This window comes from Cajanus cajan, chromosome 2, assembly GCF_000230855.2.
Source record: "Cajanus cajan strain Asha chromosome 2, NIPB_CcT2T_4, whole genome shotgun sequence".
NCBI lineage: Eukaryota > Viridiplantae > Streptophyta > Magnoliopsida > Fabales > Fabaceae > Cajanus > Cajanus cajan.
Window position 1 is genome coordinate 4,654,970 of NC_138518.1, and position 19,982 is coordinate 4,674,951.

General features: G+C 39.2%; 1 protein-coding gene across 1 annotated transcript; it reads left to right on the forward strand.

Annotated features, from left to right (window-relative positions):
• The first annotated feature begins 6,557 nt into the window (after window positions 1–6,557).
• On the forward strand, window positions 6,558–19,265 carry LOC109788031 (uncharacterized). Its single transcript, XM_020346666.3, has 3 exons — window positions 6,558–7,246; window positions 8,596–8,884; window positions 18,971–19,265. Exons 1-3 carry the CDS (start codon window positions 6,635–6,637, stop codon window positions 18,976–18,978), a joined length of 909 nt encoding a protein of 302 aa, XP_020202255.1. The 5' UTR covers window positions 6,558–6,634; the 3' UTR covers window positions 18,979–19,265.
• The last annotated feature ends 717 nt before the right edge of the window (window positions 19,266–19,982 follow it).

Here is a 19,982-nt window from a genome sequence, read left to right on the forward strand (position 1 = left end):
GATGATACATCAACTTAAAATCAAAGTCCTTTAGGAATTCCATCCACCTTCTCTGCCTCATATTCAACTCCTTCTGATCACTAAATACCCTGAATCTCGTATCATACAGATAGTGCCTCCATGACTTCAAGGCAAACACCGCAGCTGCAACTCCCAAATCATGAGTAGGATAATTCCTCTCATGAGTCTTAAGTTGCCTCGAAGCATACGCTACTACTCTCCCTTCCTGCATCAACATACAGCCCAACCCTTGGTGAGAAGCATCACAACACACATCAAAATACTCACCAGTGTCAGGTAACACCAAAGCTGGAGAAGTAGTCAATCACCCCTTCAATTCCTGAAAACTCTGCTCACAAGCGTCCATCCAAACTAAAAGCTGATCTTTCCAAGTCAGTTAAGTCAAAGGCATTACTATTCGAGAGAAACTCTTCATGAATCTCTGATAGTTACCCATTAACCCAACAAAACTCCTAATCCCCGTAACAGTCCTCTGACGCTCCCACTGGATCACAGCCTCCACCTTGGCTGGATCTCCTGTAATCCCCTCTATCGATATCACATGCCCCAAATCTCACCTCAGAAAACTAAAACTCACACTTGGACAGCTTGGCATACAACTACCTCTCCCTCAACACTTCTAAAACCAACCTCAGATGCTCATGGTGATCCTCCAAAGATCTAGAATACACCAATATATCATCAATGAAGACCACCACAAATCTGTCCAAGAATGACCTGAAAATCCTGTTCATGTAATCCATGAACACTATTGGAACATTAGTGACACCGAAATACATCATTACGCACTCATAATGACCATACCTAGTCCTGAAAAATAGTCTTCGATATGTCACTCTCCTTTACCCTAATCTGATGGCATCTGAATCTTAAATCAATCATCAAAACATCGAAGCTCCCCTCAGCTAATCCATCAAATCATCAATTCTCAAAAGTGGATACTCATTCCTTATTGTCAACTTATTCAGTTGCCGATAATCACACAAACGGCCCCACCACCTTTCTCTACTAACAGTACCAGGGCACCCCAAGGAGAAACATTGGACCTCACTACTGTTTCTCCAACAAATCCTCAATCTGTTTCTTTAGCTTTACCAACTCAGCTTGAACCATCCTATAAAAAGCCACTGATACTGATCTTGCACCAATACCAGGTCAATGGTAAATACAACATCACGCATAGCTGACAATCCCGGCACATCATCTGGGAACACCTCAAGAAACTCACTGACAATCTCAATCCCAGTGATGGCCCTCATCGTCTCAATCATTCAAAACGACAAACAACATGAAGCACTCAACTCCATCTCTCATCAACTACTCAGCCTGACCCGCTGACAACAACACCTCATCCTCTAACTGAGGAAATACCAACTCTCTTCGAGCACAATCTATAAGGATGTGATAGGCAGATAACCAATCCATCCCTAAGATTATGTCAACATCTACCATGAACAACACAATCAGGTTCACTCAGAAACCTCCTACCAAACACCTCTATCGGGCATCTCACATACATCTCCGACGTCACCAAAGAAATTGAAGTCATAATAGATACATACAAATCAACGTGCCATGCAGACACCGACAATCCAATCTCTCCACACAATCAACAGAAATGAAAGAATGCGTGGCACCAGAATCGAACAAAAATAAAACATCCTCACCTGCTGCTTTCCCCTTCCTCTTCACCAAATCTGATGAAGTGGAAGTCTCTACACTTGACAATGCAAGCACTCTCCCCACAGCTGTAGGCCTGGATGGCCCCGGGACACTTCCAGATAAAGTCAGCGGTGTCTGACAATCTCTAGAGATGTGGCCTGGCCTACTACATCTGAAGCAAACATTCCCCGGATGAGGACAATCTCTAACCACATGTGCTCTTCCACATCTATAGCACCGCACCGACTGTGCTCCACCCTGAGGAGTAGCAGGACGAGGTCTCCTACTAACAGCTACTCTCTAAGACTGTACAGGTCTGTCATAGGGTCCCCTCTGCTGGCCTCCTCTCCTGAACTCTAGCAGCCTTACCACTGCTACCACCACCTTCCAATCTCTCAACAGTCTTTGCCTTCTCAACCAAGGCAGGAAACTCCACTATGGACATAGGGACTATGACTCTCTTCAGCTCATGCCTCAACCCCTCCGCAACTTCCTACATCTCCAAGCCTCAGATACGACCTGAGAGTAGAAACAAGTCAGATGCTCAAACCTCGTAGCATAATCTGGAACAGACATGCTCCCCTGTTGCAGTTTCATGAACTCAGCTTCCTTAGCATATCTAACGCTGTCCGAGAAATACTTCTCCAATAAAATTATCTTGAAGCAATCTCAATCTATAACCACACCTTTGTTCTCTATCATCTACCTGATGTCTCTCCACCAGTACACAATCTCGCCGCCAGCATGTATACTGTATAGGCCAACTTCCTCTCCTCAGAAAATCCCAAAACACTGAAAATCTTCTCATCTCACACAACCACAAATATATCACATCGGGATCTGAATCCCCCCTTGAACTGATGAGACTAACATCTCCTGAACTCTACTAAATCTCTCCCATCTTGAGAGACCACCGGTCTAGTTGCCTCAACCGCAACTCTACCCGCCTCCATCTGAGCAAAGTGAGCACTTTGTTATCGCATCACCATGGCCATCATCTCCATAGCCCTAGTGATATGATCAAACTGAGACCTCACCATACTAAAAGAATTCAAACATTCTTTTACTAACACTTCACCACTACAACTCACCAATACTAACAAATATCAGAGATATGACACAACAGAAACCTAGAAGGATCACTCCCTACAGAGTATCCTAAAAGACTTGACCGGCTCTAATACCATAAAAATAGTAATAATAAATTGATAAAAATAATAATTCTTTATTAATTATATTTTCATTACAATAGAATATTTATTTGCACAGTTTTTCTATATTTCATTATTTCACATAATTGTTTTTAATTGATTCTCACTCTCAAATTTCAATGTAATTTTCCTTTTTTCTTTTTATGAAATCAAAAGTAAAACTACATGCTCTCTTTCCTTGATGTTCCTTTAATTTCTTAATAATTTATGTTTTTCTCTTCTTCATAAAAGGCATGTTTTTTAATCTCATAAAAAATTAACAAAATATAATATATCTATATATATATATATATATAATTTTCTTAGAAAAATACTAGTAATACACTTCTTTTAATACATTTATCTTCATTGTCAGAATTTATTAAAAACTACATAATTAAAAGTAAGAATCATTAAATAAAATATAAAATTTATTAAATTTTTTATTTTTTAATAAATTTCAACAAAATAAAAAAAATGTGTTTACAAGAGCGTGCTACTAAGAATTTTCAATTTCTTTATAACCAAACAACAAAAACATGAGTTAGAAAAAAGTAATAAATAACTCACATGAAAATAATATTTTGATTTTTTTTTTCATTTTATTATAACTCATCCTTTTCTATATACAATATAATATTTATCTGTACAATTTGTCTAATTCCCATCATTTCATGTAATTAATTATTTCACTCTCAAATTTCAATGTAATCAAAACTAGATGCTCTCTCCTAAAAATATCTCTTAATAATTTCTAATTTTCTATGATACTCATGCTTTACATGTCATAAAAGCATAACTCATAAAAGTAGTTTTCTTATAATCAAATAATAAAAACGCGAGTTGCCTAAAATAATCAAACTCGTAAAATAAATAATTCCTTTTTTTTTTTTTCATTTAAACCCGTAACCTTTTCTCATTACAATATAATATTATTTGTACAATTTCTCTAAACCCCATTCCTTGGTCACCAATTAATTCTATACACAATCTTAAGTTTTCCTATAAATAATAAAACCTATTACTAAGCTAGCACCGCCAATAGAGTAAAAAAAAGGCACATCTTTCGCATGAGTCAAATTTTAAATATTACTTAATTCCTATTTAATTAAAAATGTATTAAAAATTGTATTAGTTAAGAAGAAAACACGATTCTAAAGTAAATTTGGATTTTAAAATACATGAAAAAAATGTATTAATTAAGAAGCAAACATAATACTAAGATAAATTAGGATGAGTATAATGTTTTTGAGCAAAACACTACGATTAAATGTCCTTCATAAGAAGATTGACGTGTCTTCTCTGCATCATGTTATAAGATTGTTTTGCCTACATTTTATGTTAGTTTTAAGAATCATTCAATCATTATTTTCTTAATTTGTCATGTTTAAGACTTTTTATTCAATTGATGTGTTTTTGTGATTTTAAGTGAAATTGTCTGTTCCCTCAAAAAAATAAAGTGAAATTGTCTGTTGAGTAAGCCAGAATAAGAGGGATTGAAGTATCATTACTCAAATTTTCGTAATGTGGTAGAGGTGATCCTAAAAGTTGATACTTGACAGGGAAGATCACAAGTATACAATTGTCATCAAAAAATGAAAATATCATATTCGATCACATGAATTATATTTTATCATTATCAATTTATCATGCTTCAAGAACATAAAGGAATATATTTTATTTGATTGAAAAAAAATAATAAAGAGGATTCAGATAAAGAGGTTATGAGAAAATAAAAAGAAAACAAAAATATTAAAACAAGAAAAATCAATATAAATAAAGGATTTTCACGTTTGAGATTCACTTGGTGATAATTAACCAATTAACCTTTATTATTAACATGTTCCAATTGATTCCAATTTAAAAGGTGAGTTTATCTAGATTAATATCTTCATTTCTTTTCAAGACATGAAGATATATCTAACTGAATTGAGTTATACTTTTATAATAGTTATGTTTAATTAAACTCATTACACTCTATTAATTCATTGATTTCTTGAAGGGTTAAACTTCCTTTTATAGTCTAAGCTCTTCCCCTAAGGTTCCAATGAATGGTCAAACTCTTGGCATGATTAAGTTCAATAAGAAAAAAAATCAAAAATGGGAAACAAACTTCACATTTAGTAATAAAGATTGCAAATCCATTAAAGACATCAAAGATCTATGCCAATTCTAAAACTAAAGTGAATATTCATCCATAGTCATGGAGTAAACAATAAAGGAAGAAGAAACATTCAAACTAGGATAGAAGAAGAATAGGAGAGGAAGAATAATCATACAATAAAGGAAAGAAGGAATATTCAAACTAAGATAGAAAAAGAATAGAAAATGAAATATAATCGTTAATCCACTGCCTAGAGTTGCCACCCCATTAGGATTTCTTTAGATCGAGGACTTAAAAAAAATCTAAAATGTCTAATTTAACCTAAGGACCTAAAATGAGCTCATGCCTATTACAATTAAAACACAAAAATAGGAATGTTGTATTATGCATCATGTGCGTGGCCAAAATAAAGGTCAATAATTGGAATTATTAACTTGGTGTGTTCTTATAAAAGTTGTAGATGATTTTTTTCTTTAAAACGTTGACACTAATTTTGCATTGTTTCCACTCTTATAACTTTAGATATGTCCAAGCTATTGAACCTATGTCAGACAATTTACACAAAATTTCAACGTCAAATTTAAGAACAATTTCCTTTGTGATCCACATTGAATTGAATATGAGTTTCTACATTAAAAAAAATGTAATTTTTTTCAAGTTTTTCATGACCACCAAGATCACCTCTTTCACATTACGAGAACTTGAGTTGTGAACATTTTGATTCGTCTTGTCGTAATTCACTCCACAAGCAACTTCACCTAAAATCACAAAACACAATTTAATGCTATAAAAGACCTAAAGAAGAAAAATTACGCAAATAATGACCAGAGAAATCTTAAAACTAACATAAAATTCATGCAAAATAATCTTAAAACATGATGCAAAAGGAGGACACATCAAATACTCTAAAAGATATTAAGTATAAAGTTAAATTAGAAGATATAAATATGTATAATTTTTTGTACAAAAAAGTAATTTAATTATATATTACAATAAAGGAAAACTAGGTAGAAATCTAATGTCAAAATTTCTTTTGTTCAAAAAGGAATGAAAAAGATAAAATAAAAAAGTTTATTTATATACAATAAAAAGGAAAAAGATAGAAATCAAAGGTCTTTTTCAAATTATTATTTTGTACCGATTAACATTGTAACTATTATATATTTTTAATATGTGTATCTATATATGTTCAAGATGTAAAATTTAATGATCCTGTTAACAAAAATGTTTGGATAAAAAAAATAACTATATAATATATAAAATTGAATTAATTTTCTGTTAAATATACACTTAATCATTACTCATCAATGAATGGTTTCCTTCCATGTTCACTGCAAATTTTAGTTAATTTATCTTATAATATAATAAGCACTAAATCTTGGTTGTGCACGCATAGAGAAGTGAACTTCTTGTAACAACTAACAACTTTAACATCGTTTTAGAATGACTTATTCAATACATAATTGGCTACCCTTACTCTAATTAGACATGGATGACTTTATTATGCATAATTTACATGTCATGCACACAAATTCTACATTCCAACTTCACCCTTTTTCTACTTTAATTAATATCCCCTTCTTCATTCTTACCTTCTTGCCTCCAATTCCTTGCATCACAATCTCCATTTTTTTGCTCATCAACAATAACCCTTTGAATGGAATTCTTCCAAAAAGCCAAAGTGGTACGCTTGAGAAGCCACCATGATAAATACATGTTGGCTGATGATGATCAAGAAAATGTTTTCCAAGACCGCAATGGGTGCAATAATAATGCTAAATGGACCGTGGAGATTCTGGAGAATTCCAATGTCATAAGGTTGAAGAGTTGTTATGGGAAATACTTAACAGCCTCCAACATGCCATTCATATTGAGAGGCACAGGCAAAAAAGTGTTGCAAACAATGCCTACTAGGTTGAATTCTTCTGTGGAATGGGAACCCATAAGAGAAGGGGTTCAAGTGAGGCTAAGGACACGTTATGGACAATACTTGCGTGGTAATGGAGGGTTTCCACCTTGGAGGAACACCATCACCCATGATGTCCCACACAGAACATCAAAAGCTAATTGGGTTTTATGGGATGTGGATATAGTGGAGCTTCGCCCACAAAAACAACCTCCCAAACCTAAATCAAGGCCTACACCTATTACCCCACCCAATCGTTCTATGAATCCAACCCCAAGAGATCTTTCACCCTGTTCTTCTCCATTAATTTCAGATATGGATTCCCTTGTCAAGATTGATCTTAGGTCCCCTACAACATCTGAGGTTCGTCACACAAATTATCGAAAAAAAAAGCAGAGAATCTTTACCATGAAATTCTTTTTTAAGACATCACATATGAGATTGAAAAATATGAAAATAGATTGAATTGTGTCACCTTTTATCTCATGTTTTCAATCATCTTAACTATAGAGATTTTAACAAGAAATTCTTGAGAAAATGGAAGATTCTCCTAAATTTTTAGTTTTGTGCATGACTTAATAGATGTATTGGAGTTTCTCATGGCATTAAGTTGGTGTATTGTTTCCAAGCAATACGATAATAGAAAGGGAAATACAAAATCATTTGTTCTTTGTATGTTTCCTCTACATAACTTTTTCATTGTTCCAAAAAAAAGAATCATATCATCATAATAAAAGGGTAATAATTAATGATGAATGTTTAATTTTAAAAGATAAATTAATTTGTAGTTATATGATGTTTTTCAATATAAAAAAGAGATAAAAAGACTTGTTATATTAAGTCATTTATATTAGTTAAATACATATAATAATTGTATGCAGTTACTTTTTAAACTATTTTTTTTTCTTTCATATATTTATTTTTATACTTTTAATATTTTCTTAATTAGTTTCTTGAAAAAGTTTACGGCTAAATTTGATTATTGTTTTGCACTATAATAAATTGCAATATATAAAAAAATTTGCTATAATTATTAATAAAACAAATTATGCAATAAGATAATATTCTTTTAAAAAAATAATTGCATATATTATAAATGATAATGACATATATTAATTTTGTACGAAATTTATTATCAATTCACCATTCATTGACCTTGCAATATAGTCATTTGTATCTTTTGCCACACAGCAACACCATGTATTCTTCATAAATATATATTCTTTATTATTAAAATAAATGCATGTTGGAGTGTTTCAATATATTATAAGCAATATTTTTATTCATTTAGTTCATATTATTTAGCTTTAATGTATTTGAAGTAATTTTCCTAACATTGTTATGTGGTTCAAATTTCAAAACTTTTCAATAAAAAATTCTTTAATAATAATTTCTCCTTACTTTCCTTGCAAGTCTCCATCAATACTACAAAAATTTCATCTTTAAGAATTTTTCAAAGTAAAGAAAACAATAGTAATGTTTTTCCTTCACATAAATACACAAATTAGCATATGAATATGTATCTTACTATATTTAGAAGTTAAAAAAAAAAAGCCAAGGATACATTAATGTTATACAAATACTAATGATTCAATTTTTTTGTTCACCGAGACTAAGTGAAATATACACTAATATTTCAAAGTCAAGGTATTGAAATTAAAAACACCTTTATTTCTATACAATAGTTATTTTGTTTTCCTTTTCATATGCAGCGTGATGATTTGTTTGAGTGTTTGTCACCAATAAAAGAAGGAAGAATTATATTTTATGACGTGGGTAATGAAAATGGTGAAATTGATGATTCAAAGAAAGAGGCATTCTTTACATTTAAAGGAAGTTGTGTGAATGAGTTAAAGGATAAATTGAAGGAAGAAACAGGACTTGATGATATTCTCGTGTGTTGTCGCAATCCCTTGAATGCAAAACTTTATCCTCTTCATTTACAACTACCTCCTAATAACACTGACATGCATGTTGTTGTGGTTCCTTCTTCATTCAAAGGTGAGTTTTTCTTTATCTACTTGTTTAATGATACCATTTGCTTGTTTTTAACAATCTTTATTTCTTATCAGTGATGGTCTTTTATCTTGAACACAATAGTGCAACCTTAAAATCTAGATAGGATGATATTGATTGGTCTTTTAGGTTATTAAGTTATTGGTACAAAGTATCTAATTTTTGTCAAAAATTATGTTTTGTCATCTTTAGTGGAGTTTCTCCTCCTGATTATATTTTTCATTTATAAGGTTAAAAACTGAGACCTTAAAGAATTTGAGTACAATTTTACTCAGATCAATCAAGTTATTAATTTGTCTTTAATAATTCTCACATAATAATTCATGCAAAATGTAATGACCCACCATAGTCATCACACTTACAACTCACAACTACTAGCAACGAAATTATCTTATACCGAAGGATTTATGCTTGAAATAAATGGATGTGCACACTATAACATGTGTGTGTGTATATATAAATAATTAAAAACAACTCTACAAATATATCTAGTACATGTACAATCATCTAGTATAAAAATAATATAAAATCCTAAGTGTCGATCAAATACAACTATACAAACCTTCCAAAGGTAGATGTCAGCTACACCGCCACCAGTGTGGCCCATAGTCGCTCCAAGAACCTGCTTTGACTAACATTGCCCTACTCCTATGAAAACCATGATTATCGTGGTTCACAGCATATGGAAAACATGCAACGTTAGGCTAGCTTTCAAAAACATACAAGCATAGGAAGGAACATTTATACCCAACTTCATCATGCTAACCAAGCAATCACACCATAGGGTTCAGATCCCACAACAATCGATATGTTTGAAAGCTAAAACACCTAATCAATCAAACATTCACCACAATCATTTAGTGCAACAATATGTTCATCCAATGCATATGAACATTAATCACAACTCAAACCATATCATATGCATATTCAATAACTAATGCATTATCACACATTCACCTATGGAGATATCCTAATACACTTAAACAGTCTAAGTGGCTTGATCTTATTGAATCAACTCGATCACATTCACACCTAATGTGCATGACTACTAGATCGACAACTAAAATGAGATATCAATCCCTACTTTTGATTTTGTGTGTATCGCCACTTACATTAAGAAAGTCCAATTCCATTGTCAAAACTAGTATGGTTGTGTATAGACGTATCACGACCTTGACATGTATTACCAAGTCACATATGGAGTTAGCCCACTAACTATCTACAAGGAACCATGCAACCTTTCTAGTAATCAATTAAGGGATGTAGCCATCGACTTCATACTTTACTCCATATTGACAAAGGACCTAGAGGAGACTCAACAAAATTCACTTCAAGAGTTTCACACCTACTCATGGAGGGTTTTCAACAATTGGCCTTTTAGAGCGCCGAAACAAGATTGTCTATATGGGATCTTCAACTTTCAAACAACAACCTCTCCTCTAATCCTAAGCCAATCAACATGCTATAATGCCTACAACATTCTCAACATCAATGCCTCAACATACATCATTTATATATATTACCTTAGGTCAATGTATATAGAGATCAAATCACACAAATCATTATTAACATACCAATGCTCGATGACTTATTCAATAATAGTATATACCAATGACTATTCACACTTCAAGCATGCAACTATATCATATTTCTCACATATAGCATATCAATGCTCACCATCATAATATATCTTATCACATCTACATATATCATCACAAGTCAATATATATAGACTCAACATTCATCATACATCATACATGCAATAGACTCAAATATTCTATTCATGTTCACTAATTCACCCCTCAAATAACATGTATAATCAACATAACCAGAGCTCGATGCAACTTACCTTGTGCCCGACGCCACTATGGTAGGGAGCTCTCTACCCCATCCACCCCTGGTGCCACTCAACCCACGATTGGCATGACTAAGATAGGGAACCCTTGGAACTTTACACCTAACGTGACAAAATCCGCGTCGAACCTCATATTAGGAAGATAACCTCTACTTGACTCATGCTCGACGTCACCTTACTAGTATCCAACGTCATCTATGCAAAGAGCCTTTGCCTTGATCATGCTTACAACCACCCAATTTGGGGGCTAGCATCACTAAGTCAGATACTTTCCAAGGCTCTCATGCTTGACACCATTCAAATGATGCTCAACATCATCCCAACTTGAGATGAGTCTCTCTCCTCATGATTGATGCCACCAATCCTTTGCTCGACATGGACGAGATAGAAAGCTCTAGCTTGAACTATGCTAAGTACCAAGAAAGCGCATCCAACATGATATCAAAAATTTGCAAATGTAGACTTTGAAAATCTCCTCAATCTAATTGAAATCTAGAAATATCCAACATGCAACACAAGATATCAACCACATATGTCAATTCTCAACCAATTACAACCAAAAAAGGCACATGCAACTTGAATTAAGATTGAGTCATTTGCCTCCCTCAACTTGTCTCATATGGACAAAACCTCAAATTCCATCATTCAACAATAACTCAACCAACACAATCATCATTTTGATAACAACTCATCAATATGCAACTCAATCCAAAACAACCAAACAAATTTCTAACTTCTCTTACCTTAGAATCAATCTGGAAAAGAGGAAGAGGAAGGAGAAAACTCTAAGCTTCTGAGCTCCATACTTAACTCTACACACCAAACTATGATTTTAGCAGGCCTTGTTGAGGTCGGTGTAGTCGGTGTTGGTCAAGAAGTCAAGTGGGAAGTGGAGAATGTGCACCGACTACACCGACCTCAACAAGGCCTGCCCAAAGGACGCTTATCCACTCCCTTGCATTGATCGGTTGGTCGACGGCGCGTCCAGGCACTCCATTTTTACCTTCCTCGACGCCTATTCCGGTTATAACCAGATAAAAATGCACCCGGCCGACGAGGAAAAGACGGCGTTCATCACCGAGAATGCCAACTTTTGTTACAAAGTCATGCCGTTTGGACTGAAAAACGCCGGCGCAACCTACCAAAGGCTGATGGATAAGGTGTTTCAGAGGCAGATAGGTCGCAACATTGAAATCTATGTCGACGACATGGTGGTGAAGTCGAACTCGGTGGCTGATCACCTAGCAGACCTGGCTGAAATCTTCGGAGAGCTACGCAAGCATAACATGAGGCTCAATCCCGAAAAGTGCACCTTCGGAGTCAAAGGAGGGAAATTTTTGGGATTCATGCTATCGGCTAGAGGGATAGAGGCCAACCGAGATAAGTGCCGAGTTGTCTTAGATATGCGAAGTCCGAGCAACCTCAAGGAAATGCAACGGCTCTCCGGAAGGTTAGTCGCATTGTCCCGATTCCTCCCCTGCTTAGCTGACAAGATCAGCCCGATGACCAAGCTTTTACGGAAGGCTTCGGCCTTCTCGTGGAATGAGACCTGTGAAGAAGCCTTCACGGCGCTGAAAGCAACTTTGGCGTCACCGCCGACCCTGAAGAGACCCGACCTATCATGCTCACTTCAAGTGTACTTAGCCGTCTCGGAGGAAGCGATCAGCTCGGTTCTGGTACAAGAAAAAGAGGGCAACCAAGTTCCGGTGTACTTTGTCAGTCGACTACTCCAGGGCCCCGAATCCCGATACCAGCTTATAGAGAAGGTAGCACTAGGTTTGGTCCATACTTCTCGAAGCCTAAGGCATTATTTCCAAAGCCACCGAATAGTTGTACATACCGACTGCCCGATCTCTAAGGTCTTGGGCAAGCCTGAACTTGTCGGTAGGATGATGGCCTGGTCAATGGAGCTCTCACAGTTCGACATCACTTTCAAGCCGAGAGGTCCGATCAAAGCACAATGCCTGGCGGACTTTATAAATGAACTCCACCTGCAAGGCCGCTTTGAGGAGCATTGGTGGACCCTCCACGTAGACGGTTCGTCCAACGGCCAGGGAAGCGGGGCAGGAGTAATCTTGGAGGGGCCGAAGGGGATAACTTTAGAACAATCATTACGTTTCCGGTTTAAAGCTTCGAATAATCAAGCCGAATACGAAGCTTTACTGGCCGGATTAAGGTTGGCCGAGGACATGGGTGCTTCAAGGATCAAATGTTGAACGGACTCCAAGGTGGTGGCCGAGCAAGTGGGTGGTAACTTTCAAGTTAAAGACCACAGCATGATGAAATACTACCATGCTTACCAAAAGTTGAAGGAAAACTTTCAGGAGGTGTCGGTCAAGCACATCCCGCGCGAAAACAACACCCGCGCCGACCAGTTGGCTAGATTAGCCGCAACCAAAAAACCAGGCCATCTAAGAACCATCATTCAACAAGAGATTGACTACCCTAGTGTCGAGGCAGAAATGGTGGCGAACGTCGACGCCGACCGCCCCGATCCCAACAACTCCCCAGACTGGCGGGTCAAAATTAAAACATTTCTGACTAACAGAGTCGCACCGGAGGACCCGACCAAGGCAAAACGATTGAGAACTCAAGCCACCAGGTATATTGTCATCGTCGGTCAGTTGTACAAGCGTGGCTTCTCTACCCCGTTACTTAAATGCCTAGCCCCCGACGAGGTCGATTATGTGTTGAGGGAAGTGCAAGTTCGCCACATGGGGGACCGACATACTCGGACCGTTCCCGGTTGCTAAGGGGCAGTGCAAGTTCCTCATCGTTGCCGTAGACCTATTCACCAAGTGGATTGAAGTCGAGCCCTTAGCATGTATCTCAGCTCATCAAGTTCAAAAATTTCGATGGAGGAATATCATCACCCGCTTCGGTATCCCGCATACCCTGGTAACCGACAACGGCCTTCAATTCACTGACCGAAAGCTCAACGAGTTCCTAACTAGCCTAGGCATACAACACAAGGTCACCTCGGTCGAGCACCCGTAAACGAACGGCCAGGCCGAATCCGCCAGCAAGGTCATCCTAATAGAATTGAAGAAGCGGCTGGGGGAAGCAAAGGGAGCTTGAGTCGAGCAGTTGCCCGAGGTACTTTGGGCCTACCGATGCACGCCCCAGTCGACCACACAAGAGGCCCCTTTCCGGCTAGTCTATGGATCTGACGCAATGATTCCGGTGGAAATTGGCGAGCCTTCTTTCCGCTGAACACACTTTGACGAGTCAAACAACGAGGCCCAACTCCGAGAAAGCCTAGACACCGTGGAAAGTATTCGAGACCGGGCACAAGTCGTGGCTGAGGCCACCAAGCAACGCTACAAAAGAAGATTCGACAGCAAGGTGAAGCCTAGAGAATTCCAAGAAGGAGATCTTGTTTGGAGAGCCACGGGCGAGGCAAGAAAGGATCTGAGTCAAGGGAAGCTAGCCCCAAATTGGGATGGCCCCTACCGCGTCCGACACAACCTAAGAAACGGAGCATACAAGCTGGAGTACTTATCAGGAGAACTGATTCCGAGAACTTGGAACTCCTCGCACTTTAAAGTGTATTACAGTTGATGTATTAGTGCACTCTTTTCCTTGACCGACTCTTTTTTCCCTAAGGAGGGTTTTGGGTCGGCAAGGTTTTTAATGAGGCACTTATTAATAAAAACGAATTTCGTCATACGGTTTTCTTTCTTTTTATTTAGGACATACATTGACCGATCACACCTAGGCCGAGCACTATAGGAGAACTCGACGCCGCCAACTAACCTTCAAACGACCACTATAATGGTGTCCTCAAGCCCTATAGGTTTCCTTCCCGAGTACCCATCTCGGCTAAGGATGTACCTAGGCCGAGCACTATAGGCGAACGCGACGTCGCCGACCAATCGACAACCGACTACTACAATGGTGAACTCGAGCCCTGCAGGTTTCCCTCCCAAGTACCCACCTCGGCTAAGGATGTACCTAGGCCGAGCACTATAGGCGAACGCGACGTCGCCGACCAATCGACAACCGACTACTATAATGGTGAACTCGAGCCTTGCAGGTTTCCCTTCCGAGCACCCACCTCGGCTAAGGATGTACCTAGGCCGAGCACTATAGGCGAACGCGACGTCGCCGACCAATCGTCGACCGACTACTACAAGGGTGAACTCGAGCCCTACAGGTTTCCCTCCCAAGTACTCTACTCGGTTAAGGACGCACCTAGGCCGAACACTATTCGTTAATGCATCAATGCCGAATAATAACCAGCCGACCGTTGCACACGTAAAATGTACTAATTAGAAGACTCTAATGCATGCCTCGTGTATAATTGTAATCAAAATCGAGCACTCTCGCAACGCACTCGTATATTCAAAACCGAGCACTCTCGCGGCACACAATCAAAACCCAATACCCTCAACGTAGCTCAACACGCTAACCGAGTTCTCTCACCATGTATATCAAATCGTTAAAGTTCAATTCTATCCGAGCACGCGCAATTCAGATACTAATTTCCTTACTCGGTCGAACATACAAGCCGGTAATTTCCACACCGAACACTCATGAACATGCAAAAAATCAAACGTCTTGTTTAGAATATGACCGAAAAAATGGTTACTTACAAAAAATAATTATCTACCGACGCCAACGGCCAAAACTACAAAAGGCACTAACGACCGTTACAAAAAAAATCCTAGTCTACTCCTGTCAAAGCCAACACCCTACATCGCAGCCGAGCCGTCCGGATTCCCGTCACCAACTACATCTATGATTGGATCATCCTCCTCGGTTTGTGGAGGTACCGGCGCTTGCATGGAGATGCCTCGGCGGGGGGCCTCTTCATCAGGACTAGCCCCCTTGGGGAACTCAGCATAACTTATGTACTTACCCCCGTAAAAGTCCCGACCGACATCGAAGTCAAAATCAGCCGGGATCTCACAGAAATAACGAGCTTGCCGAATCGCTTGCTGGAACCCCGCATCATGTTGGTCGAGGATCTTTTCAGTGGCTTCGGCCTTCAGCTTGGCATACGCCTCGGTCAGTCGAGCAATTTCACCAGCAGCACCGGCAGCCTCAACCTTCATTCTCTGTACCGACAACTTCAAATCATCGGCTTCCCTCCGGTGGGCGTCGGCCGCTTTCTTCAGTTCGTCGGCCGACTCCGTAGCCTTAGCATTAGCAGTCAAGGCTTCCTTCACCTTGGCCTCGGCCTCCTTTAACCCAGCGACGACGGTCGGGATAGCGAACGCCCCACAACCGGACTGTTCCAGCGTAATCTGCTTCTGACGCTTGGAGGAGGTGCCCGGTTGCTCGGTTTCCACACTCTGATCGGCCTGCCGTGGCCGAGAACTCCCCCCTCTTCCTCTGGTCGGCCACGGGAATTATTACAAGCGAGGGTTTATCCCTCGGAATCTTCAGCGCCGAACTCGCCGGCAGCACCTTCCCACTGGCCTTCGCATCTTTGGCTCGTTTAGCGAGCATAGCGGTCACATCGAGATCTCCTCCAGCCATCAGTCCTGCAACAAAAGAAGTCTTAACATCAATTCAAAACACTGCTACACTACCGAAGACTAGCAAACATACCTAGCAAGACTGTCTCGAAATGAAACGTTTTGAAAATGTCCAAAAGGCCTCGGACAGGCAAACCCTTCGGCAGTTTGTCCAGAAGCTCCACTATTTCTTTATCCTCGGCAGGAAGCTTAGACGAAGGCATCGCCTCAAAGCGCGTCGGTCGCCTCGTCCAGTAGAAGGGGAACAGGGGGTTGTCCTCTCGGTCATAGAAGCAATCCCTCAAGTCCGGACCCCAACGAATCTTAAAAAACCCACTCTTAAATCCCTTATAAGAGGAGGTGAATGCTCGGAGAAATCCACGCTTCGGGACCCGAGCTAACGACACCCATTTCACCGGCTTGCTCGGCCGACAAATATAGTAATAAAGGAAAGCAAGTGGTCGAGGTGTTAGGCCGAGGTAGAGGCATAGATTTCGGAATGCCTGCATGGCCGCCCAGGCATTAGGGTGTAACTGCGTCGGCGCCACATTGAGTGCACGAAGGACCCCTATCTGGAAATCATCAAAGGGCAACGTCATGCCGAGATCCTCGAACCAACACATGTAGGCGTAGAAGTAGTCGTCCTCATCGGATCCCGGCTCCAAGAACACGAAATCAGTGTTCGGCCCGTCGTCTTCACACGCCTCCGCCAGCAATGAGAAGTCGTCCTCCCCACTTCGGCTGAGCCCTCGGTCCGCCCACGCCCTTACCCCGACCGTCGTCAACCACTACCAAGTCATTCCCACTTGCCTCGGCGTGAACCACCTCGGCATGAAGACTCTGTTGTCCGACCCTTCCCAAACCCCTGTCATCCACCTCGGTGGCTTGTGCTAAGGCCACAGCCAAAGTCAACGGGGGCGACACTTTGACCACTTCGTCACCGTTGTCGTCCTGCTCGGCAAAATCGGAAGGAAAGACCACTTCACATTGCAGCGGAGGCAACCTCGATACTTCACTTGACCCCGACCCCTCTTGATCTGACGAAGTGCCCGATGCCTCCGAGGACGTGCAGGTCTTAGCCGAAGAGTAACCCCTATCCATTTATTATCAAGAATAAAAAATACAAAATTTACCTTTTGCTCGGATTGCTCGGTTAACTCTGGATTCGAGAGCGCTCGGCAAATTTACAGCAAGTAAATTCCCCAGCAGCCCCCCTATTTATAGGCAAGGTAAATCAGGGAGGTGAAAAGACGTCCCGGCTCCCCAGCCGTCTTATCTAGGCCATCCAACGGTCCAGATTTAGTAACCGTTGGCCCCGTAACCGCTAGGGCTAATGTGGCAGGCCATACTCGCAAAGGTCTCGGCATCGACTCCAACTACTCAGCACAACATTCAGACCTCGACCCATTGAACGTTCAGCCTGGGTCCCGGCCTAAAAGTATTCTCACTTTAGGTCGCGGCCTAAGACCCATATAGTTCTCGGCCTACACTCAATCACCTTAGGTCTCGGCCTAACACCCATCTAGGTATCAGCCTACGGTCAGTCACCCTAGACCCCAGCCTAAAGTACTCTCGCCTTAGGTCTCGGTCTAAGACCCATATAGGTCTCGGCCTACGCTCAATCACCTTAGGTCTCGGCCTAACACCCATCTAGGTATCAGCCTACGGTCAATCACCCTAGACCCCAGCCTAAAGTAATCTCGCCTTAGGTCTCGGTCTAAGACCCATCTAGTTCTCGGCCTACACTCAATCACCTTAGGTCTCGGCCTAACACCCATCTAGGTATCAGCCTACGGTCAATCACCTTAGACCCCAGCCTAAAGTACTCTCGCCTTAGGTCTCGGTCTAAGACCCATATAGGTCTCGGCCTACGCTCAATCACCTTAGGTCTCGGCCTACGATCAATAACCTTAGGCCCTGGCCTAAAGTATTCTCGCCTTAGGTCTCGGCCTAAAATTTGCTCACGTCAACCGTGTCACCACAAGTTCAACAAAGCCCATCGTCTTAGTGATCGGGACCATACACCCAGGTTCAACCGTTTTCGTCTCTACCATCCTCAACGCTGCGGGGGTTGTATACCAGATAGTAGCAGACCTGGCCGAATACAAGTCATCCGACCCGACTGACCTGATTACTTACTCCGAGACCACTGACCACTCATTACCCAAACCGAGTATGTCGGTGTGCTTGGTCACGTTGCGGATTTTACCAAGCCAATTAAGGAGATATTATTTAACGTAATGCGCCGGTTTAGTCCCCTAATTTTCCGGGGCCCAGTCCCTAATCACGGCCCAATAAGAATCGTTATAAATAGGACCCCAATGAGGTACGTAATTAACTTTTCAACTACCGCATTTATTACGCCGAGCACTTACTTGAGCGTCGGAGTGTCTTTGCAGGCACACCCCCCTCACTTCGGACTACCTGGATAGGAATGAGAAGACCGAGACCCAGGATCAGACCCGCTACAAGACAAATTGAAGTGTGTACTAATACAGGAACAGATAATAATTAAAAACTTACAATGTTATACGAAACAAATCAAGTAGAGAAAAATAAAAATAAATAATCTTTTAACAAGTGATAAATGAATAAGCCTCCTGCATGTTGTTTCTATTTTCTAAACTTGATATTTACCATATTTATATAACAACTTTTTGGAATTTATTATTTTTATTGTGAAATTTATTTTTCCTCTAACTCGTGATTTTTTTTCTCTGACAATATACTTGTTTGGCTAAAATCACCTACCAGTCCAATGATGCTAGGAGGTCACATTTATTAGCAAATGAATGTTCCAATAGTTGTGTGCATGCATACTTGCTGAATTGAACCTACAAATGCAAGTGAACCAACTAATCAGACATTCAAACCACGGGGCAACACGACCAACGAAGAAGAAATAATTTTTTATTTTTATTTTTTCTGAAAGTTGTTAGATTTGGCTATGTGAGATGTAGTCTTCTATATAATTCTTAATTAGGAAACTTGTTGCCTCTTGTAAGAACTAACTATTAACATAATTCAATACAAGGTTGTAATTTTTCTAGAGCTATACTTTTAACATCTTATTTACATTCCTATTATTTTAAAAGATGTGTGGTCCATAAAGTGCTTATTAATCTTTTCAACGAGATTTTTTTCACAAGGAAATGATGACAAAATGAAAAAAAAAATGACTAAATTTGTACTTTTGGTTCCCTTATAATATTAAATATTAAAATTTGATTCCCCAAATTTTAAATATATAATTTTAATCTTTAAATTTTGTAAAATTTGCAATTTTAGTCCAATAGTTAAATATTTATTTGTTAACCATTAAAATTGTAATGTTAACTATGAATGTTATTAAGTAAATAATGTAACAATTAATTTTTAATAAGTTTTAGACTAAATTTCACTTTGTCACCATTTTTATCCCACAAAAGTGTTAAAAATAGGCTAAAATTGAGTACAAAAAGTATAATTTAACCTAAATATCATTAAATATTAATTGTTAGGTCATTTACACAATATTATATCATGGTCATTATTATAATTTTTTTTTATGAGTAAAGAATGGTAGATAAGGGATGAAACCCCCAAGACTACAAAACAATGAGCCAATTCCATTTTGGAGATCCTCAAACCAATCACTACTGTCCACTTAGTGGTTAATCGAATTTTAGTAGTGCCTAATTTGACCCGGGACTTAACTTGCTAAACCAATCAATTTTCAGGTACCATGATTTTGTTTTCTATTAGTAAGTTAAAAGTGTATAAGAAA

Bases quoted from the DNA above. Each gene is read 5' to 3' on its own strand.
- LOC109788031 (XM_020346666.3), top strand. From the start codon at position 6,635: ATGGAATTCTTCCAAAAAGCCAAAGTGGTACGCTTGAGAAGCCACCAT. The intron at 7,247-8,595 runs GTTCGTCACACA...TTTCATATGCAG, and splicing joins GGTCCCCTACAACATCTGAG to CGTGATGATTTGTTTGAGTG.